This window comes from Molothrus aeneus, chromosome 2, assembly GCF_037042795.1.
Source record: "Molothrus aeneus isolate 106 chromosome 2, BPBGC_Maene_1.0, whole genome shotgun sequence".
NCBI classification, from domain to species: Eukaryota; Metazoa; Chordata; class Aves; order Passeriformes; family Icteridae; genus Molothrus; species Molothrus aeneus.
The window spans coordinates 42,923,500-42,948,153 of NC_089647.1; the positions used below are offsets into that span (position 1 = coordinate 42,923,500).

At 38.8% G+C, this 24,654-nt stretch overlaps 1 protein-coding gene across 1 annotated transcript in view; it reads left to right on the forward strand.

Annotated features, from left to right (window-relative positions):
• Positions 1–24,654, forward strand: part of DDX10 (DEAD-box helicase 10) — a 155,642-nt gene that overhangs the window by 125,434 nt on the left and 5,554 nt on the right. Inside the window, exon 17 of the mRNA XM_066544772.1 lies at positions 19,958–20,091. Within this exon, the coding sequence (XP_066400869.1) occupies positions 19,958–20,091 (134 nt within the window). The remainder of the gene's footprint in view (positions 1–19,957; positions 20,092–24,654) is intronic.

The window sequence follows — 24,654 nt, forward strand, 5'->3', positions numbered from 1 at the left end:
AAAGCTAAAAATACTAGTACCATTTAGTATAGTATAGTACTCTATGTCAAAACAATTATATTAATACTAGCAAAAAGAAGCAGTCATTAAATAGAGATTGATGTAACTTGCCATACCAACAGTTGTGGGCAGATCTCTTTCACTCCACCACAAGGAGTATCTGTGAAGGGACATTCCCACTTTAAAGAAGGGAGCTTCATACCCACACTCCAAGAAGGAGTATGTTAAAAGAACCCAAAATGTGGAAGTGGACTTGGACTGTTAAAGTGTAAAGTGATTGACTGCCAGTCATATGTCTTCAGGTCACCTTACCTGCCAAGTCTTTGGCTTGCTGTCAGGGTTTGAGTTCGGGGTTGGTGAGACAGACTGGTTTTAGCATAATTCAATACCAAACCCAGCACATGATGCCTCCTCTCAGCCCACCACTGATAGCTTGCAAAACAGGGCATTGTTTGAGTTGTTTGACCACATTCCAAGAGCCCTGCTACATCTGCCAGGAGCCTCCTGGAGTGTGGGGCTTCCCACAGGATTTACAGCCTCCTTCAGGCATCCATCTGCTGTGACCTGGTGCTCTCCACAGGCTACAGATGGGTCTCTGTTCCCCCATTTAGCTCCATGGGCTGCAGGTGGGCTCACCTGGTTGGCACCATGGTATAGAGGAAGATCTCTGCTCTGGTGTCAGGGCACTTCCTCCCCATCCTTCTGTGCTCAATGTCTGCAGGGCTGTTTTTCTCACATTTGCTCACTCCTCTTCAGCTGCAGCTGTGCAGTTTTTCTTCCTTCCTTTAACTTTATCCCAGAGGCACTGCCACCATTGCTGATGGGCTTGATTTTGTCCAGTAGTGGATCTTTCTTGGAGCTGGCTGGCATGGGCTCTGTCGAACAGTGGGGGAGCTTCTGCTGGCTTCTCTCAGAAGCCACCACTGTAGCTCCCCCCTGCTACCAAAACCTGCTATGCAAACCCAAGACAGGGACCCAGCTGACAAATGTAAAGCAAAGAAAGACCTAAAATTAGAAGAGGTAAAAATAGAGGATGGGAAGTTCTCTGATTGATCTTACAAGCAACACATTTATGCTTAATTCTGTCAGTTAGGTTTGCTGTATTTGTTAGGTCAGACTGTGGCTCAGACAAAGTTCACGGAAAAGAAAAAAGTGTCATGCTGAAAAACATTGATTTAAAATTTGTTTTGAAGTCTATAAAAAATTGGCATGTCTTTAAAATTGGTTGATAAGGCCAGGCTGTTCGGATTTATCCCGTGACCAGATCAGAAGGACCAGATCACTGTTTCAGCCTCAAGACAGGAAGACAAATTACTTATTAACTTTGAAGGTAGTTTACTTTGATGTTTATCAGAAATATTCATCTATATGATGCAGTTGGTGAAAGGACTTTTGATGTCATAGTATTGCATCACAAAAAGGAATTTTCTAGTGAGTGTATTTGCGAGGGAATTCCATCCAGTTCCCTCTGTTGCTAGTGAATGCAGAGTTTGTCTGTACCATGGCAGAAAGACAGGTTCTGTATTTGTTTTCCCTTTTTCAGAGTTGCCATGTGGATACAGGTAAGCTTGGAGCTGTACTTTTCAGGATGCTGGCTTCACTGTATGTGTGTTTATTCATTAAAAGCCAGACACCCATTGCTCTTCTGAGACTGGGCTGCTCTGACTGCCATGGGTTGAAAGCACTTTCTGGGTAGTCAGTGTGGGATCATTGTGACTTCCTGCTGTAGTTCATCTTGAACTGTTTTTTAATGTCTCTGTTCTCATAATAATGCCAATGATACTGAACAAATTCAGGAAACACCTAAATGTAGACAGAGAGCAAGAGATTAGTGCAGATACCTGATTCACCAACTAAAATATGAATTCTGTTAATTTGCTCTGCTTAAAATGAGTTGACGTACTTAATTCATTACTACAGATTGATGAGATTAGTTTTTCAGGGGCTAAAGAAAATACCCTGTATTGTTTGTTCTGAAAGGCATTTGAAAGACAATTCCCTGTGTAATTCATTAGGCATTGCATTTCAAATCCAGTCTTCAGTTGAAATTGTTTTCAGATTTTTACAGATTCTGTAATTTTACAAATTGCTAACTGCATTTGAGTGTCAGATGCTGAGTGAATTAAACTCCTAGAAGGCTTCTTGGTAGGAACATAAAGAACATTAAAAAGATTAATGCAGCCTGCATATATAGAAGTGCTTGGGGATTTTTTCTGTCACTAAGAGCATTCACAGTAGCATCAAAATATTCTAGACTTCTGGAAAGATATCCCTTTGTAAAACTGCCTAAAAGATGTATAAATATCACTGCACCTGTTAAAAAAATGTTTAAAAGAATATTAGATAGATAAATTACTGTATATTCCAAGGCTCTGATCTGTCTCAATAAGCAGGTATTGACTTAATGTAAGGATTATTTTGTGGCCATCTGAGACCTATATTATTCCAGAGGCTTTCCATCTTAAAATCTATGAATATAAGGATGGATTTCTGTGTTAAAGGATTCTCTTTCTGCTTCCAATTTTTAGCTTTTTATGTTAGCAAGAGGAATCAGAAAAATCTTGTTCAATTCTGGTTCTTGATAGCCAGAACAAAAATAATAGCTGACTCAGTAACCCATTGCTCACTTATGGATAATATCTAGTGAAGCCTTTTCCAGACTGTGAATGGTATTCCAGTTTTGGAGCAGGTCTGTAAGTCCCTCTGGAGAAATGAGGTAGATCAAAGTGACTTTACAGATGCACTGGGAGTGCCCCTGGCTGGGGTAGAAGATAAGAAGCTTTGGTCTGAATGGATCTGCTGAAGCATTTCTAATTGACAAGTAGAAACTAGGAGAGTGATTCACTTAATACTTGTTCATGTTCTCTTGTAGTAACTTCCAGAGAAAGGCAAAGTACAGTGTAAGCTTTCAAGCAGCTTGAGTTGTTATATAGTGAGTTTTAGTTCCTTCTCTAATCTGGTACAGTGACTCTTACTGATCATTCTGTTGTTTCCTGTCTCATTTTAAGCCTGAAGTTAAAATACTAATCATAGTACTGATAAAATACCAATTCTCATAAACATTTTACTTTTCACTGTGTGTGAGAAATGCTACCATAGTCTTCTGGTTTCACACATTCTGGGTATCTTCTGGCTACAGCCTGAGCAGCAGGGTCCCAGGAGGAAGAGCAAGCTATTTCTTCAGTAGGTAGTGGCAGTTAGGCTTTCCCTGGTTGCAGTTAGGCTTTCCCTGTTTCCTGGAATGAAAGAATGATTTGGGTTGGAAGGGACTTTAAAGATCATCTGGTTCTAACACTACTGCCATGGGCAGAGGCACCTTCCACTAGACCAGGTTGCTCAGAGCTCCATCCACCCTTGCCTTGAACGCTTCCAGCCATGGGGAACCAACAGCTTTTCTAGAAACATCTTCTAGTAAGTCTGGAAGTATTCCAAAAAGAAGAGTATTTTTTAATTATGTATGCTATTAGACAAAGATGATTTGGCCATAGTGAAAAATCTATGTTGTACATAAATTGTCAGTTCTGTAATTTTTCTTAGTGTATATCATGTAGACCTCAAAGCAAACTGCAGCTATTTTCAGTAGTATCTCCAGAATATGCACAAGAGAATAGTTTCAAACACACAGCGAGAAATTGCAATTTTCAAGTTTGGCTTTTTTATTTGCTTGTTTTTTCTGCTTTGTGGTGATGTTGAGTAGGACTTTTGCTTTGTCCCTCTGCATACTGATGTCTGAAATTACCTTTGGCAGTAAGATGCTTAGCGTGTTTGAAGTTGTCTTACTATAGTACTGTCCTCAGAAAGAGACTTTTAGCTCAAGCATTTTTCAGATACTTGAGTCACAAGCTCAATACTAGAATGAAATAGTGTCATAAACAGTATTAAAAAGAATTATTTACTTGCCCTGATATTTTCGCCCTGATGTGTTTCACTATAAAAGAAAGAGACGCAGCAACTTTGCAGAACCTTTTGCTCTCTTCCTGGCTCTTAATTGGTAGCTTGAAACATCAGTAAGATCCATAGCTGCTAGAGCTATTCATTTGTTACCCTCACCATTCAATGGAAAATTTTCGGTCCGTTTTTGCTTTTAGGCTGCTGTAAAATGCTGAAAATGCCAGCACAGAAGTCTTTGTCCATCAACCGCTACAGATGTGACTTTACTGTAATTAAAATACATGTACTTTAAGTATGGTATTTGTAAGCAAAGATAAAAAGTTGCCTGTTGGAAAATTGTGTCAAAGGCTGGTGATAAACTACTTCTATTGCAATACCAACAACCATCTAACTTAGTGAAGGAGCAGGAAATGTCCTCTGTAATTCTAGTCATATTTTCCAGGCTGGCCTTAGAAAAGCTTTCTTACTGTAAGGAGCTTCTAAACCAAATGAGTCTTTCATAAGTCTAACTGAAAGTATTTCTACAACACTCATTGCTGGTGAATGCAAGTGTTATTTAAAATAGTGTTATGTAAGTCTTCGTGGACTGAATTTTTAAATTGCCATTTAGCTTTGAATTCTGAAAAGCTTTTCCTTGCATGCTACGTTGACAAGTTAATAAATTGTTGTCCAGTATGTTAGACTCTTTAAATTTTGCTGACCTTGTGACTAGTACTAAGTGCCTTGTTATCTTTCAGTGTGTTTTTTCTCACAGCAATCTGTAATCAGGATTTACTTCTGTTCACATGTGCAGGCAAGAGCAGAGGGACATATTGAATGAATTCCTTGGACTTTTTTTTTGACTTGGGGCTGGAGCAGAGATTTGAGTAGGTTTTCCCACTTTTGTCATGCTAGTTGCTTGCTTGCTTGACAGTCCTTCCTCTCTCTTATCTGAAGGGCTTTTAAAAAGAGAAACAATAGAAAGATGGAATTAAAAAGAAATTTCAGTGTATACATGATGTGAAGATGGTACATGCTTTTATTCCAGTAACTGTAGATAAGTCAGGTTTCTACTGCTCTCTGTATCTCCTGCTGGTAACATCACCTTCCTGTTGAGAGGTATTTCCAAAGGTGTTTTTCAGGCCATATTATTACACTGAGGGCATCAGAATTTCAACAGCTTTGTCACTTATTTGGCAATGAACCAGACAAACTGTCAGATGTGTGTGGATTACAATTAAAAGTGTAGCTATGGATTATGGTGGCTTCTTAAAAGAATGTTCTTAAAAGAACACTTAAAAGAAGTGTTTTTGTAAATGTGTTATCCTTTCCAGTTAGAATACTGTATAGCCATCTTAGCTTTTCCTTAATTGACTGCCAGTGTTTTTATGGCACTATTCCCTGAATTATGACAGTAAAGTTTGCTTATTACAGTGTCAGTCCAGCAAAATAGAAAAAACATCGTACTCAAGGTCAGTAATAGATTTTACTCTCATTTGGAGAGTCAAATTGCAAAGGTATAGAAAATGCTGGTGCAATGCTTGAAAAAATCTCAAGGCCCTGGATACATCTGGATACAGAAGGGCATCTTCTGCAGTACATATGAAGGAGAGAATAGAGGCTGTAACTTAATTTTACTATTTTGCCTGAAATGTTCTAAACTCTTCCTTTGGATAAGGATTCTTTGGAACTCTTCAGGGAAGTCAGACCACTTGAAATTTTGATGCATTCTTATTGTTTGTGAAGCATCCTTGTGAGTCATCTTTTCTGGGAATGGTTTTTAAAAGGCAGTGGGATAGATTACATAGGAGTATTCTTTATAGTCATCAGGCAGTATCTAGTAGTTCGAGGAACAACTGGAATTTTTTGTAATTTTTGGCCATTGTGTATCTATTTTGTAAGTTTATTCATCTGTCCTGTCTTGTAGCTTTGAAAGCTATTTAAAATGAAAAATTCTGTCCTAACACACTATTAAAGGTAAGGCCTTGACTTTATGGAAGCTCTTTTTAAATGCATTTTTGAAAGGAGAGCTTGAATGTAGTTTACTTTTTTTCTAATATCTGATGATAAACTTTTATTTTACCAAAAGAAGTAGAAAGTATTAATTTGGACAGTAACAGACTGGGTTTTTTCCAAATCAAAATCTTCTTGTATTATATGTTCTTGTACAAAAAATATTTTCAAGTAGCTTAATAGTAGTAATAGTTGTCTCTGAACAGCAGTACTGATTTATTAGCTGAAAATGGTCTTAAAAAGTAATTAAAATGATTCATACCAATGGCATGAATTTCCATGGTCAGGTGATTAGACAGGCTATCAAAAACTATATCAGTAAAGTGCATTTAAAAGAATCAGGATGAGATACATTGGTTTGACTTCTATGATCAGGTCATTAAGTTATGACTAAAGTTAAAAGCAAGTGATTTGTTTATCCTTCACATTTATAGAGTAGTGATACATTCCAGTGTTGAATTTTGCTTGTGACTTTCTGCTTCCTCTGGAACTGAAGTTGGAATATATTGCTGAGGAGAACTTAGAAGTCTTTTAGACGTACCTCAGGGGTACATTTTGCTCTTGGGTTCAGGATTCAGCATGTCACCAGATAGTTTATATATCTGTTTCTTTCCGTCTGAATCATGAGGATTGAGGGTTTCTTTTTGTTTTGCTCTGTAATTAGAGGAACAGCATCCTCTGAAAATGTCCCTCTAAAAATTCCAGGCTTTCATGAGAACTAGGAAAAATCTTTCTGAGGCATTTCATAGTTGTGTTTTCTGGTACTCGTGCAGGATCTGAGGTTTTGCCTTGTTAAGTTTTGCTAAGTGTTCCAGCATGTGGCAGCAAGGTTGTTATGAAGTGCCTATATGTGCCTTCCATTCCTGCATCAGTTGAATTTTGATACTATCTAGATTTTGTTTCAAGCAATTGAGTTGTTTCTACATAATAAAAGATAAAGATGATGTTGATGCAGTGGCACTTCTGACATGATACTGCTTATAAATATTCTTGCTCTGGATGTGATACTCACTTTTTCAGTGGTATCAGAGTTTAACTAAAAAATACAACCAGTTGCATAATATATTCTGTACTTTAATCTCAATTACCTGAAGTCATGATTGGAGTAGGTGTTCTAATTTCTCACTTTTCCAATTACATATATATATATATATATATATATATATCTAAAATCAGACAAGAAAAAAGCTGAAATGGTTAATCCTGATACTATTTTTGTGTACGGGTAGGTGATTTCTTGTTGATGTTAAAAGCCCTAGCACTTTGAAATGGTTTATTTCCTCTGTAGTTGTGACCTTGCCTATTTAAATTCAGCTCCAGTTGAAAAGAATGCACAACCATCAGTCTACAGGGTAGCACATCATAGAAATAAAGAGAAAACATAGTTATTAAGCAAGTGGCTTGATGTAAATGCATTTAGTTGAAGGTGTTGCTCTGGCCTCCAGTCATCCAAATGTTGTCCTGAATAATTTTTTAACAAATTAAACTTTTTTTTGCATATGCCCTTATGGCAGCTTCGTTAATTATAGCTGCACTAAAATAATTGTATGCTGATAACAGTTTTTAATTTATTTTACTTATATGAGGTGTTCATAAAGAACCTGCTCTGTAGTATATTTCTTGGAGTGTTGCAACGTTGTAAATTAAATAATATTTCAGCTGATTCTTGTAGCTGCCTCTTCAGTGAGACACAGTGGACTTCCTATCAGGGAAGCTTGAACCGTACACCCCTGACACCCCTGACTAGGTCATGTGGTGTCTGACTAAGGCTTAAGATTTCTTAAGATAAAGTATACTTGTATTGTAAACATATTTTTTTGAGTCTTAAATCACAGGCCATTTAATAGGGGTGATTTAATTTAAATTTAATTTTAATTAGTGTGCAGCTAGAAACATTTAAACAACAGAAGAACACTGGTTTCCTCTGTCCAAGGTGCTTTCAAAGAAAGAATGCTTGGAAGCACAGCCTGTCTCAGATATTTCAAAATTTACAAATAATCTGTGCCCTCTGTTACCCATTGAACTCATTTATCAGCTTGTTGTCACTGGAAGCAGTATTTGGGGTGCTAAAAAGGATTGCCAGCAAGGTGCTGAAGCTCTCAAAGAAACTGATCACCTTCAGCAGTGGTGCCTCTTCATCACAACTGTGAAGCAGAGTTATGGAACAGTGATTTGAATTATGCCTTTAAGAAAAGGCATCTACAAATTACTTTTTAATCTTTTTTTTACTTATACATAATGTATAAAGCAGGATTCTGTACTTATTTAATAAAAATAGACTTAATACAAAAGCAAGTTTAATTAAAACTCATAACTGGAGATGTCAGAATGCTGATCATAGGTCTGAATATACTTCTTTCTAAATTTAGTTATATATTCTGAATTTCATGATGAATATTATGTACTCAGTGCTTTGGGAAGTCATGCATAATGTAACAAGGATATTCAGTTAACAGTACCTCTTGCAAATGTTCTCTGTGCTAATGTTGTATGCCAAGTACAATGTGATATAACAAATTATTTATTTATTTTCAATAGATCATTAAATTTTATTCTCAAAATTTTGTGAATTTGCTAGAACTTAAAAAGGAAGCGTAAGCCATTTAAGATACATGTGTGAGGAGATAGGTTTGTGGGTGCAATCAAATCATAATTGGATTTTATAATCAGATTGCTCTTCTGAGGCAGAAATAATTTTAGCGACTCCATAATGCTGAAATCCTACTCTTCTCTGTGGCAAAGACTTGTAGTCCTGAAGAAAGCAAAAATCCTACTTTGAAAATAAAATGTTCCCCTTGCAAAGATGTGTGACTGTGCAAAGAGAACCAGGCACTTATGGCCCACCATTTCTCAGTGGAGAAATTCTGCAGTGTCTCTGAAATCAGTTTAAAAGTCACAGTTCTTTTGTTTGACTGTCTTTATTTAACATAACAGATGCAAAAGGTTTCTAAGGAAAAAAAGTGTTTCCTTTCATATTAGGTCAAGAATTGAAGGATTATGCAAATCTAAATCACCCACCACAGGTAATGGAGAAAGTAGCATTTGAATATAATTTCTCTTTTTGAAGTGTGTTGTGGTTTCTCCCTTCAGATTTTCATCAAGACTGAAATACTAAGGAGCAATGACTCGAATTGATCCTTGAGGATGGGTCTCAGGGAGGAATTAACGTGGCCACAGGAAGCCCTGCCTGACCCCTCGGCAGTTCAGGAAATACTAAGCACAGGTTTAAGCATTGGTTTCTGCCAGAGGTGGAACACCCCAGCAAGGCAATATGTGGCAGTGTATCTACACTCCAGCCAGTGGCTGCTGGTCCCAGTACTTACTGATGGTTGGAAAATGGTGATTGCTAGCAGATTGTGTAACACCAGAAGGTTGGAAGAGCAGTTGAAATGTTCGCACTGGAGTTCAGAATGGGCAGTAGAGTTAAGCTAAAATGACTTTTCCTGACAGCTTTCTAAGCATGTTATGATCTATTTTCAAATCAGATAGATTAATATTTACCCTTCTTGTTTTCATTTCCTTCACATGTTCTATATATGTTGCAAATATTTGGGGGAATGGGAGGAAAAACCATCTTATATTTATTAATAGTGTGATAGATAAAAATCACCGACTGAATAACAAAAAGAGTTATTAAAATACATATTTTGAATTGTTAGGTACATTTTTTATTTTTGAAACTTTAAAATGTGACTAAAATGAAAATATTAAGGAATGACCAAAGAAAAAATTTGCTAGAAAAATTGAAAAAATTATTCAAGAAATCAAGTTGCTGATTAAGTTTCAGATAGAGATGTGATTTAGAGAACAGTAGTAACAGAGAAAACTAACTGCTGTTTCATCTCAACTTGTATCCTTTCCTCATTCTGAAATACTTTATTTATTTGGTAAGTTAAATTCAAGGTGTCATTAAAAGTTGAAAAACATATTAGGATTTGAGGAACTGGTCATCTTTGTTCATTCTAACAATCCTCTTTCAGCTGGTGAATGTAAATTGGGTTTGTCTTTTAGCCATACCAAAATCTCATAGGATATGATGCTTAGAAGTAGTAAATTTTCCTAGCAGCAGAGAATGTAGACATAAATGTTAAATTTACAATACAGCATCTGCTTGGATCAACTTAATTTTGCCTCCATGTATGTGTTGTATTTAAGGTGGTCCTGTTTAATTATTAACTTTTAAATAATATGCATACAATATACATATTTTAGAAAATAATTAAAATTCTGGTTGGAATCAGTTTCAATTTCAGATGGAATTGAAGTCAACTTGACACTAACAGTGATTAAAAAATGAGTAATAATCCACTGGCAAAAAAGTGATGGCTTTTCTATCATTTGCCAATGCAAAAAGAAAAACTAGGAATTTAAATTATTAGCATAAAATAGTGCTACACATTTTGTGTTAAGTCCAGTGTAAAACAACTGTGCCCCTGAATACTGGCATTAAAAAAAAAGTAGCAGTGATTACATGTGAAACAAACTGTGAGAATTAAAAAATTCCTGATTTTAATGGGGTTTATAATTAGTGATTCAAAGCACTAGTTTAAATTGATTCCCCTGATGTTGCTGTCTCTGATTCCTTGAGAAATGGATGTCAAATAGCATTACTTTAGTACAGTGTGAAGAGGGAAAGTTTGTACCTGTCTCTGTAATGTTAATGACATTATGTCTAACCATACCTAAGTTTGATCATTCAGACAGTTTTACCAAAAGGTAATTTTCAGGGAGTTAGAGAGAGCCATGTTTCACAAAAGCTGTCCCCACAGGAGCTAAATGCCAAGGTAATCAATCATACATCGTACTGCATCCTTTTGTTATGGATAAAGTACATTATTTATGCAGTATAAAGATTTTTTAGATATTGTTGAAATGAACAGACTAGCACATGACAGCTCTAGGTTGTAATAAGTTACATGAGCTGCAAATTGCAATTTCATAGGTTAAAATTTGTATAGATGCCTTCCATGCTTGCAGCAAGTTAGAAACTGATTTGCTTCAAGTGTGGACTTCTGGGGAGCAGAAAATTCTGTTAGAAGTCTGTAGTATGTCAATTACATCTATAGATGAGTATTTGTATACCACTTGTATTTCTTACTGAATCCAAGAGTTGTTACTCAGTCACTGGAAATAGGGTAAAACTTTTTGGCAGCAGTACAAAACCCAAGGACTATGTTTGAGGGATAGCACAGTTGAGGTTCTTCAGCAAGCCATTGCATAGGATATAATTAGGCACAGGCTTTTGATGGAAAGTTGTCTCCGCTTTCAATTTTTCCCTCACTGCATTGTTCCAAAACATTTTGGTTTTGCTGAGAACAAGATAGTCATCTTCACCAGATTCATTTAATAAGCTGTTGTATTTGTATGACAAGCCCTAAAAGACTGATAGAAAATGGAACAGTGGTGGAAAAAATTATGGTTTCCATGAAATGAGGGTGACCTGCTTCCCTTCTCCCTGTCAGATATTTTGGTCGGTTTGAAGGGAAATTTGCAGTCATACCTGTAGAATGATTTTCAAATTGTGACCATTACCCCTCTGTGGCTGAAGAGTTCTGAAGCTGAGAGAGTTACGGGGTTATTGGCAAAGCGCTGCTGTTCCTTACCTTGCCTTGATATATTTTATTACTGTTACCTATGTACTTTTTGAGCCCATGTAAACTCCTGAATACTTTGGTGAAACATTCATGGCTTTGGTAAAGAGAAGAGGTGCCTTTGTGTATTCCACCATGCATTCTCTAGTTCTGTTGCTGTCGATTTCTTTCTTCTATACCTGGGACGTCTTCCCCTTGGCTGTTTTTCTACATCCTTTGCAGTCTTGCAATCAGCTCTTGTGCCATTCTCATGCCTTCTTACTCTCCCCATTTCCTACTCTCTTGCATTTTTAAAATAGATTTAGACAGCTCTTCTCTCCCCTTTGGCTCCATTTGTCATCACTGTCATCTCCATCAGATCTTCTCTTGGTAGTCTTCCTCTCCTAGGCCCTCTCACTTTTGCCTTACAATTCTTCCCTGTTTGTCTTTGATTCCTATTTCCACACTGGTCTTTTGTACTTTTTGAGCTGCCGCATTTCTTCATGCCCTTCTGTTAATTTGCAATGTACACATGTTTCAGTTCTACTCAACTGTTGCAGTGTGATGCCATTCCCTGTTTCACCTATCCCAACGCCCCAGGTGTGCCAACCTCTCCTTTCCCCTTTGCCCTCCTGCTGAGAGCTGTCCATCAATCTTAACATTCCAGCAGGGTCGTGGTGTGGTTGGCAGAAGTTCAAAAGATGCCCCTCAGGTCCGGGCTCATTGGCCTGTCCAAGTGTCTTTATCCCTCGAGCCTTCCCCTCCTCACACCTGGTTGGCCCTCACCTGTCCCTTCCCCTCCCCCTGTCCCCGGGGCTTAAAAGGAGACGGGACCATGCGGTCTGGATTCTGTTGGGAGCTGTTACAAGATTCAGAGGTCTGTCATCCTGCAATAAAACTCTGGATTAAAACTCTACGGCAGAATCCTCTCCTTTTTCTCTTCACTGTCACCTGAACCTTTTCCACCAGAGGTAAACTGAGTTTCTACTTTGCCTGGATTTGTTCCGAGTGCCCAGCTGCAGCATCCAGCCAGCCAAAGGTATCTCTGGGTTGAAACACCACAGCTGCCACCTTTGGCCCAGCAGCAAGGGTCAGACGGGGCCAGGCACGTCCCAAACGGAAATATTTGGATTAATATTCCATACTCAACAAACATTAATCAGCCTTCCTCCCACTTGTTGGTCATTCACTTGGCCTTTCCATATCCACTCCAGTTTTAGGGGGTTTGCAAACGTGACCACACTCTGTTCTGGTGTCTCTCTTCTCTAGTAGCTCCTCCTTTAAAATATTCAGTCTCCTTCTGTCATGATGTTTTGCACAGCCTTTTGCTTTTTTCCCTTCTTTTACTCATGTAGAAAAATACAAATTCGTGTTTGTACTCAGGAGTCTTATTTCAGTTTCTCTACTCCAGCTGTGCCTTTCTGCCTAAATTAAAATCTTAGCTGGCAGATTTCATGGATTAGGCAATACTCAAGAAAAAAATTCGAGCTTCTTTGCTGCCTTCTTTCGCAGTCATTCTGTGTATGACCACTTTATCTCACTTCAGCCTAGGCCTTAGCATTGCCATGGTCACTTTCTGGTGCTTATGTAAATCTTTCCTAATTCTCCGTTTGTCTTTTCATTTACCACAGATCACAAATGTGTTCTCTTCTTCCTGAAAGTTCTCCTGTAGGTTCTCTCTGTACTAGCGTTCCCCAAACCTGCTGCACATATATTATGACATTTTACTCAATTCCTAAAGTAACAGTAACTCAGCAATTATTCTTAATTTGGGTTGAAGTTTTTGCTTTGAAGTTGCTTTACATTATTTTAGACCTGAAAATTTGTTTCTTTCAATTAGTTGGCCTAAAAGATCTTGCTTCATATAAATTTTCATGTTCTTCATAGTTGTAATTTTTTAAGACATGCCTGTCATACTTTTTCATGTAGATAAAATTGTTATTAGGGGATATTATAATTTTCTGTCTGCTGGTGGATGGCTGCCAGTCTACCTCAGAATCTTTTTCAATTTCTTCATTGAGGTTCCCCTGTGCAGAAATGCTTGTGGAAATACCAGAGGGCAGGTCTGTCTCTGTATCATGCCCATTGCTCAGATCTTCCCCAGGCAGCTTGCTTCCTTGTTGTTCATCAGTCTGGATTCATCTGTTCTCTTGTGGTTCTACGTAGAGCTAACACTTTTTGTGCCAGCAGTTGTCTTTTGCAAAATTTTGTAGACAGAGATTCATGGCTTAAGAAGGTGAATTCAACAACAACAAAAGCGATTAATAATAAATGACCCTGCAATTCTGCAGCATCAGCCAGTGCTTTCTGATTTACTTGTTAGTTGTTTTGAAATTTGAACAAATATGAAACTGTTGCAGCTGCCACATAGGTCTGGAACAAAGGCACACCAGGTCTTGTTCTCACAGCAAGCAATTGAGCCAGTGCCATGAGCAGCAATGCCTCTTCTGTGTTTCTTTTCCTCAGTCCATGTCAAATCACCAGAAGGAGTTAAAATAACTTTCACTGCCTGGAATTAATTTGATTTCTGGTTTTCTCCCTGTAAGTATGCTATTCTATATGCATATTTTGTACAAGCATTTAGAGTATGTGACTTAAGCAGTACAGTGAAAGCATTAAAGTGGTGTCATTGGACAAACACTTAATGGCAGTGTAGCTCTTTGTTGTGTACTGAATACAAATCAGTTGTTTCAAGAAAAGAGCAGAACTAACCAGTTTACAGAATTACGTGACTTAAAAGGCTTCCTTTCTAATTATTTCATGTCAGTGCTGCTGTTGATCTGTTCCTTTTTGAAAAATACCCATCACTAAGCAAAGAATGGTTCCTGCCTGCAGTCTCTGCTGTGAGTAGTGCTGGTGGTGGGACACTGCAGCAGGTTTGCAGCTCCCCCAGCCTTGTGCAGAAGTGCTGGAAAGTGATACAGAGAAGATTCTCTCGTGTGGGTACCATCTCTGGACATATGCTGAAATCCCCTGGAGAAGGCAGATGTGTTGAAATGTTTGAACACAGACACTACTTTGGAGACTTACTTTGTGTATTTGAGCTGACAGCCATGACTGCTCTGAACCTGAAAGTGGAGAGAAAGGAGGAGTGTAAAGACAGCTCAAGGATTATGTTTTGTGAATATAAGTTCAAAAACATTGTTCTGTGCTGTAGTTTTCTAGTTGGAGTTTAGCTGGTTTTTTTGGTTTGTTTTTTTTTGGTTTTGTTTTTGATTTTTTTTTTTTTTTTTGACATGGCCATAGACTTTCGGACAAGTATGCTGGCATGTTTAATTCTCCCAGACTTCAGTAATTTCTTTTAACACTGCTACTTTCCAGAATATAATGCATTTCAGTGTGTATTTTGCTTCTAGTGTTACCTACCTAGCAACTTAGTTTCTTTTCTGTTGTATTTTCATGTCTGTAACATGAATTACACTTAAGGTAACAGTGTAGTTGTTTTATCCTGATACTAGTCTTCCCTATTGCTAAAATCACATTGATAATTGTGGCTAATAACAACTTGAAGAAACTTATCTTTACAATAAGTATTCTACATGTGTCATAGAAGAACAAATTAGAAAAGGAGAAGTGTAAGGTCTAGTTCTGAGACATATCCACATTATAATTGAAATCCAAATACATTGAAACAAAAGGTCTCTGAGTAGATTTAGAACATCTCACCAATCTCTATGAGTTTTGTGTTTTCAGTGCTTCTGAACTGTGCTTTTGGCAGGAGCCATTTCCAGCACAAATTGCTTTGCTCTAGTTACACAGGAATTTGAATGTCAGAATATGTGCATCAATGTCTGCTAGTTTGGAACACAGGCTTGCCCATTCACTGACCATAAAATGTGAGGCATTTAGGAAAGCCAAGAAAGAAAATTAAGTATTCTCATGTGTGTTATGTGAGAACACTGGTAAAAGTAAGATTCTGCTGGCTAAAGAGGTATACTGTATTGTTTGGGATCTCCAACGGCTTAAAAGAAATAAAAAATGACTGCATGAAATTGGACCTTGATGTGACTGCTAGTCATCAGGAATGGTGAATGATTGAAGATGAGGCTAAGAATTATCTGTCCCTTCTAGTGAAAACCAAGAATCAAATTCTCTGAAGTTGTAAAAAACAGGAACTATGACCGACTCATTCCAGAGCCCAAAGATCAGTGAAATCATCTTAGTGCAAGGATTGTGTCTGGCTGACTGACCTGGAACCTTGATTTCCCCAGTTTTTGGCTACCAGCCTATCGGGCCAGAGCCATGGAACATGGATGCACCTTAGATGGTAAAGAGGGGAGATGTGAGTTTTGGCACAGCTTGGACAACTCTGTGTTTGTCAGACTGTGTGTAGTTTGCTCCACTGGCTCCCAGTCAGTTTTCAGTTTATGCTAAGGCTTTTGTCTTGATCTTCAAAACGACTGTTGGATCAAACACCCTAGCAACATCAAAGGCTGTATTTCATTTCTGAAGTGCCAGAAAAGCTGTATTCCTCTGGGGCAATGTAGATAATGAAGTATTAGAGCAATCATTCATCAGCTGGGGACAGTGTGTTGGGTTAGGGTACAGGCTATGAAAAAAAACCCAAACCTGTGAGGTGATCAGGTGAATCCACAGTAACACATTTTAAAGGAAATGTTATAAAACCTCTCTGTATGTATTAATGGGTTCCATCATAAACATGATGCAAAAGCAACTTCTGTTTTCATCTAAAAAATAATTGTCAAAAAGAAGAAAATTGAGAAAATTTGGAAGGCTGTCAGACCTTAAAAGATACTTTATTTTTAGATATCCTGTTATATGAGCTCAACTTCTGAAAATTGTGTACCTGTGTTGGGTAACCTCCTAGCAGTGTTTAGAACTTAGCTTTTCTTGGCATTACAATCACAGGCATCACTTATTGGGAGAGGCATAGTAGCAAAAACTAAAGGGTGGCATAGCTCAAAAAGGACAGAGTATTAAGTGTGATGGACTCAAGTGTGATCAAATTCTAAACAAACCTTAAGAGTTTTGTTTCCAGCTAATTGGAAATATTCTCCCACTGTGCTTTGTAAAGCACTATCTACAGAACTGATAGTGCTTAAGCAATTATTTCTCCCCTCTCAACCTGGTTGTTAGAAACTGATAAATGGCCTAAAGTGTTGAACATCAAAAGTGCAACTCTAGACAATTTAATTAGAAGGAAAAAACTTCTTAAAGTAGAAAAAAAACCTTCTTAAATTAGATATAAATTTAATACGATAATAAATATGTATTTTAGAAATTAAATCTAAATACAGTATCTTTCTATCTACAGATCTTCATGATGTGTTTTTCAGTTCTCTCTTTTTTTTTTTTCCTTCTGATGATAGATAATTTCCACCTGAGTGCCTATTGCCTGATAGAAATGAGACATCATTCTGGTTTTTTTGAACATTCAAGTCCCTTGGGTGTCTGAGGTGCATCAGTTTCTTAATTTTAAGTTTTTCTTAGCCTGTCTAACTCATTTATCTGAGCTCCATCAGCCATTCAGGCCCCCTTAGGAGGAGGGGAAGTTGTCATTACATCTTGTAAGAAAGACAAAAGATGAATTGGAGGTATTTTGTTGATAAACATGGCAAAAGCTCTAGAGGAGCCTGTCTTATCTGTGTCACAGGGTGTATGTTTTCAAAATGACTGCAGTAAGGTCAAATGTGATTGTTGGCTTGGTATAATGTGTAATGTTGACGACAACAAGGTTTCCAAAACTTCCAGCACAGAAATTTTGCTGCATTTTTCTGAAATGTTGAGTTTGCATAAGAAGAATCTCTTCTTCAGAGGGAGACTGTGTGAATGCAAAACTGATTGCATCTCAGTGTCATGTTCAAACTGAAAATCTTTGTGCAGGTTTCTGTGGAACTAGAATTACAGAATATATGGCCTGGTGTGGTACAAAGAGAGCTTGTCATCCCTGAGCAGAGTCCCACATTCAGTTCTGGCCAGCCTGATTTGATGTCTTTGATGTCAAGCATGGCAAGTTTCCTTCCACAGTTGAGTTTCACAATAAGTACACACTCCAAAGTGGGTGTTACATTGCAGCCAGCCTTAGACATGAAGTACAGGCCATCAAAATCTCTTCTTCTAAACTCTTTGATGGCAATTGCCTGCAGACAAGTCTAGTCCCGAGTCTGTAAATTGCATCCTAGTTGTGTCTGAAGAACTTTTACACGTGTCATTTTGAACTATGATTTTACTTCTTTTCTCCAGCTCTTGTGGTGAGTAATGTGAAGTCACAAGATTTCTTCTTTTTGACTGGCTGATATAAATTTGAAGTGAGAGAGGAAAAATAATGAGTTTCTGTTGTTCAGCTGTGGATGATAAATGTTCCTGCTCAGGTTCTTAACATTTTCAGGGTCTTAGAAATATTTTAATGAATATGTAAGCAGTGATACTTACAAGAAATACAGCCTCATGATTCCTGATGAGTGGAAGTTTAACACTTCTCTGCATCTTTTCTGCTGGACAAAATTAATATGAATGTATAATTAAAGCGAGGGTTTGGCCTGTGTGTCATAATGGAGAATATTAATGAACAGCCCCAAGTTTTAAAAGACGACTGCCAATAAATGTTAGTAGTGCAGAACTCTGTTGCATGGTGTCACGCATACATATTAAAAATGCATTATTTCATACAAGAGCTTTGAATGCTACTTCTCTTTTCTTTTCAATATAAGATTGGTATGCACCAGGTATATCAAAAGAATAGGTGCAATTGGAAGAACAAGTAAAGAGCAAATATTTAATGTTGTAAGAAATTAAAATAAGCTATAATTTAATGCAGAACGATTTTCAAATGAGAAGATTCATTAGCAAAAAGGTGACCTTCAAAATAGTTTTCTGTGGAGTTAGTAATGCTCTGTAAGATTGTACAAAGAAATGAGCTTGAAGACATTTTTTTGTAAGCAAAAACCCTGCAAAACCAAAACGAACTTTCTTGTGAAGTGGTACCTGAAGTTCCCAAGAATCAACATGCTTTTCTGTTGGTGGTTGTTACCTTAGGAAGCTTACAGTGCTGGAGTCTGACAATGCTTTTAGTCATTTTATACACCCAGCTATATATATACTTTTACTGGTATTTAAAGTAGTGAAGAACAAAGTGTGTGTTCACTCTGTTTTTCTTCTGCCTTCCTCTGCCAGATTGCAAATCTGGCTTTTGTCCCTTTCTTCTACTTGCTTTCCGTACACTGCAGAAGTATCACTAGTCAAGCAAGAATGGACTCTTGCAGTGGTGGCTAATCTTACCCCTCACCAGCTCATTGCCTGTCACTCACTGTATATGCACATACAGAAGAGACCACTGGTATGGTTTCTGTTTGACTTTTAAATTTATTTTTATTGCAGGAAGGTACATCCACATAAAGACTGTTCTTTAAAAACTTGATGATAGAAATGGTGAAAAAGCAAAACAAAAATTAACTTTAAAGATATAATGATGTGAAGTTATTCATAGAATGAAAGACCATTTAAATGAGTACTGTTTTAGAAACTCAGCTGTGTGCATGTTGATTAGATATATAAACAAAAGGTAGCAATGTCTTTAATTATAATTTCTTGGAATTCGTTTTTGCTTTCCAGCATAAATATGCATGGATCTAGGGTTCACGTTGCTTAGAAATGCCTGTAAGCTTGCTGTCTGCATTTCTGTGTGGATATACAATTGCATGTGCCCTCCAGTGTATCTGGTTCTTTGTGCCTACTAGCAAAAATTTACAAGAGTGGTACCATCAGTTCAGGATTAAGTGGAGCAGAACCTGTATCTGCAAAATTAACCAGCTTTTTTATATTATCCAGGACTTCTGTGGAGCAGCATCTTCTGTGCTCTCTTTGTTAAAGAATTAGTGAGGCACTGCCACACCCTGGGGAAACTTGCCAATGGCATCAGCCCATCTGAGATGTGCTGTGGGGACAGAGGGAAGCTGAGTCCTGGAGAGGAGGGGTGAGGGAATCTGGGAAGACGCCTGAAGAACATGTATCTCTTGCAGAGGATGGCTGAAACTCCCTTAGAGCAGTTAATTCAGCTTAAGCAGCTTTTTGGTTTTTAGCTGCAAGGACACTCAGATGAGTTTTAAATCAGACTATTTCATTAAATCCACCTAACAGCAGTGATTTATGTGTCCACCTGTGAGTGTCTCTTTGCCAGTGTGTTTCTGAGGGACAGTAAAACTGCATATTACTTAGACACTTGCTCTCAGATGGCTGTTGATTAGTTGCTGCCCAGATCTCTCCTAGATTTCGTAGATTTAAGATTACAATATTGGAAAGTAGAATTTGAACATAAATCCTTGTGCTTCCTTTTTTAATAATGTTTCTTCAACCTTTAACAAACAGCCTTGGAGGAGAGTACTGATGATGACAGAAGTGATTCTCTTTTCCTGGCTATGATCCTGGTGGTGTTTGACTGCATTTGGAGGCGGTGGTTTTTGTTACAGCCTCCCTGTTCATGGGGTTATGACAAGTAACATGGACTTGTTTGCTTGTCTAGTAATTCTCCATTTGTCACCTCACAGGCTGAAGAGGAAACGGTGGCCTTTCTTGATCACAGTGGAAGTGAAGAAGAGTTTGATCCAAGCACTCTCCCAGATTCTGATAAATTCAAAGACTCTGATGCAGAGCAGGATTCAGAAAGTGAAGACAGCTATAGGTATGCACCATCTTCCATGTTTATTTTAAAATGATGGTTTTTATGAACTGTTTTGTTTACATGTTAGGAATTCATCTTACAGTCCTCTTTCTCATGGGATTTAGTATTTGACTTACAAAAATTTATGTGTTAGGTGCTGAACAGAGCTGAGCTAAAGGCTATTATTTTCTTTTGTGAAGTTGTATAAGAATGATTTTTGAGTCCATATTGAAGGGATCTTGGTGAAGCTGTTTCACACGCAAAAATCTTGACTAATACCCTGGAAGTTTCATGTGTTTCTATGGTGGGTTTACCCTCTCTGGATGCCCAGTGCCCACCAAAGCCACTCTATCACTGACCTCCTCAGCTGGACAGGGAACAAAAATGTAGTTTACAGCTCAGGGGTTGAGATAACACCAGGAGAGATTCCTCACCAGCTACTGTCATGGGTGAAGCAGACTTGACTTGTGAAAAAATTAATTAATTTATTGCCAATCACATGACAGTAGGGTAATGAGAAATAAACCCAAATCTTAAAACACCTTTTCTCCACATCTCTCTTCTTCCCAGGATTAACTTACAATTTCTTCTACATCCTCATCCTCAGCAGCGTAGAAGGATGGGGAATGGAGGTTGCAGTCAGTTCATCACATGTTGTTTCTGCCACTCCTTTCTCCTCAGGAGAGGATCCTTTCCCTGCTCCCATGTGGGGTCTCTCCCACAGGGGACTTCTTCCACAATCTTCTTCAACTCTTTCCTGTAGGCTGCAATTCTTTGTGAGCTATTCCAGTGTGGATCCCTTCCATGGCATTCAGTCCTTCAGGAACAGGTTCCTCCAGTGTGGACTCAAGTCCTGCCAGCAAATGTGAACGTGCTACAGCATGGGCTCCTCTCTCCACCGGGCCACAGGTCCTGCTAGGAGCCTGCTCCAGTGTGGGCTTCCCAAGGGATCACAGCCCTCTGGGGCTGCAGAGGCACAGCTGCCTCACCATGGGCTGTGCCATGGGCTGTACCATGGGCTGTGGGGCAATCTCAGCTCTGGCACCTGGAGCACCTCCTGCCCCTCCTTCTGCACTGACCTGGGGGTCTGCAGGGCTGTTCGTCTCACATGTTCTCACTGCTCTCCCTGGCTGCTTTTGCACTGTTTATTTTCCTTAACTATGCTATCCCAGAGGCACTCCCACTATCACTGATGGGCTCAGCCTTGGCCAGTGGTGCATCTGTCCTGTTTCAGAAATGCATTTCTCTTCTGTCACATTGCAGGTTCTTTCTGGGTGGAAGGAAAAATGTTGGAGTAGTTTAAGGATTTCATGATCTCTTTGCACCTGTGCTGTATTAAATAAATTTGTGCAGGGTAAAACTTGATAAGTTCTATGATTCAGTATTGTTCAGACTCTTCAAGAGTCAAGTGAACTGGACTCTGAGTGGAAGTAAATGTATAATAATAAATTAAATTAATTCAATTCAGTGTTTATAATTGCATGAAGCAGAAGAATTTGTTTCATGTAGCAAAAAAAAGCACAGGGTGGGAATGAGGATCTGTACTTGATACCAACATACTGAGGGAAGATGAAGGGATACAACATGAAATCCTGTGTGGTTCACTGCAACAAGAAGGCCACTCGTGTTTTTCTGACAAATAGCGTATCATGATTGAGAAGGATGATCTTGACACCTAATTGGGAGCATAGATGTCTAAGTTCATAAAGCTCTTGCTTTTCACATATGAGTCGGGTGAATCCTGGGGCTAGATTGTCCCTACATGTGTGTCACTGTGTGTTGTGGAGTCAGTATGCAGGACGGGGTGTGGGACATGGATTTAAGGAGTAGATAGTCCTCAGTTAACAGGCTGTTGGCCATGTCCCTTGGAGCCTGTTCACCACTGAATGCCAGCAGAACTGACAAGGATGGGGAAAAGCATTGCTTTTTCTGAGCAGCAGTAAATCTCTTCTTCTTTGTGTGAGGGGAGTATGTATTCGTACATCACCTTTTGTATTGATCCTTTCCTCAGAATGTCAGCTAGACTCAAGATTAGCTGCACTTTAAGAATAAAAGTTGACAGAGATGGACAGATTTTTGGCAGTGGTAGTAAGTGCAGACTTTTGTTGGATCAGTGGCTGATCTGGCCCCCCTAGAGTCAGGTCATGCGCTCTTAAGGAGAGCAAGGACTCAAAGAAAATCAAGGTCCTTGATAATCTTCCCTTCCTGTGGAGTAGATTAGGAAAGAAAGAACATACACTGAAGGAAACCAGGGAGGTTTCCTTTAGTATATCTCTAGACATACCTACACTGAGCATCAAAGCTGCCTTTGGAGCTGGAGAACAGACCACTACACACATTGAAGAAATGTAGTTTCATCAACACTGCTTACTGGAAACAGTCCTTGGCCTGTCTTACTGCACCAAAATACTGAGACATTGCCCAGAAGAGCTTTAGTTGGCACCATGTGAAGCTGCAGCAGTTGTGGACAATCTCATGCCAGTACTTGTGCCTGCACCATGCCCAAATCCATTTTGCCTGTAACAACATGACTGATACTCCCTGGGCAGGCCATGGCCAGCACAGGATTATCCATCACGTGCTGCACTGTCACCAGAGTCATCAATGGTGCTGCCTTCCAACACACCCCACTGAGGCACCCATAGAAATAGAAAAGCTGTTTGAGAGCTGCTCCAAAGTCAGCTTTCATGCTCAGTGTGGATAGACATATCCACATGGTGTGGTGCTCTGAGCACCCTGTAGAAGACTTTTGAGAAAGAGCAAGATACAATGAAGGAAATTAATTTGAGGGTGTTAAATCAACAGTCATGCCTCATGCAGCTAGCTCTCTTAGAATTGCTATTGAATTGTATGATGAGTTGCTTTTGACCTAATGATTTTAACAAAAACAAATCAGCTGAGAGTAGCAGACAGTCAAATTGGGCTTTGAGATGAGAAAACACAATACTATGCTGTTTTATATTTCCAAAATCCAGAGATTTTGCTTAAAGAGTTGGATTTAAATAGAAATATGTTGGGCTACACTAGCTGCTCCTTGCTTTAAGGGGGGGAAAAAGCTTCTAAAAGGGATAATTCATAGTCAGTATGACACCTAGGGTGTCTTCCTTCAAGAACCTTTAAAAAGAGACTATCTGTCCATGGTTTCAGAAGTCAAAATCTTCTCTCTGTCCTCCCACAGAATTTTTTTAAACTGGGGGAGCTGTACAAATCATGAGTTAAATTTGCCTTTGCATAAAAATTGCCTTCCAGCCATACCTCTATAAGCAGAGTAATTAATGACTTCAAGCATGTAATATGAGATTAATTTTTGTATATCTAGGAACATTCATCATATTTGGTTTAAGGCTATCAAATGTAAATTGTTAATGAGGTGAAAAATCTAAGAATATAGAACAGGGTGAAAGAAAAGCAGCTGGATTTCTTAAATATTCATTTTGCAGTTAGATTGTGGTTTTGGTATTTTTAATTCTTCAGCTTCTTTAAATAAAAGTATTGAGGAAGAGCAAAGTTCCGATTGACCTCATCATCTTCTTTAAATCTTTAATGGGTGCGGCTGATCACATTAACTCCTAGATCAGCATGGAGAAGATCTTGGACATGAGGGGAAACATCTTAGTTCTGGTACTGTTTTGTTTGTGACTTTATGGACAGTCACCAGCTGACAACTGTGCAAGCTAGTAGTCAGTGCTACTTTGCTGTGTGCCTTCCTTTATTTATGAAATTTATGGGCAAATTGCAGTTTCTTACAGCAGGATGCTGATGTTCACCTGCTAAGTTCTGGGTTATTCTTGATGAGGTTGACGTTACATTGTCTTTTGAGATGATTTATCAGCAAATCATGGTGCTCCTCCTAAAATGGATTATTCAGGTCATATCTGTGACTTTGTGAAGGCCAGAACTTAACGTTGTGATGGCCAGAAAAGCACCATAGGAGAGACATTATAAAAGGTCTCAGTTTAAAAGCCTTGGTTATTCTGATTAGCTGCAGAATTGGACACTGAGATATTGCTCTTGATAGAGGCTTATATATTCAGTTTTAGAGGTGTTTTGATTTATATCAGTGGAATGGCCAGTAAGGGAATCATAGAATCATTTAGGGTGAAAAAGACCTCTAAGATCAAACTGTTAACCCAGCACTGCCAAGTCCCACTAAACCACGTCCCTCAGTGCCACATATACAAGGCTTCTAAAAACCTTCAGGAATGGTGACTTCACCACCTTCCTGGGCAACCTGTTCCAGGACTTGACAGCAATCCTTTTGGTGAAGAAATATTTCCTGTTATCCAATCTAAACCTCTTCTGGTGCAATTTGAGGCTGTTTCCTCTTGTCCCTGTCACTTTTTACCTGGCAGAAGAGGCTGACCCCACCTGGCTGCACCGTCCTGTCAGGCAGCTGCAGAGAGTGATGAGGTCCCCCTGAGCCTCCTTTTCTCCAGGCTGAACACCCCCAGCTCCCTCAGCTGCTCCTCACAGCACTTGTGCTCCAGACCCCTCCCCAGCTCCGTTGCCCTTCCCTGGACACGCTCCAGCCCCTCAATGTCTCTCTTGCACTGAGGGGCCCAGAACTGAGCACAGCATTGGAGC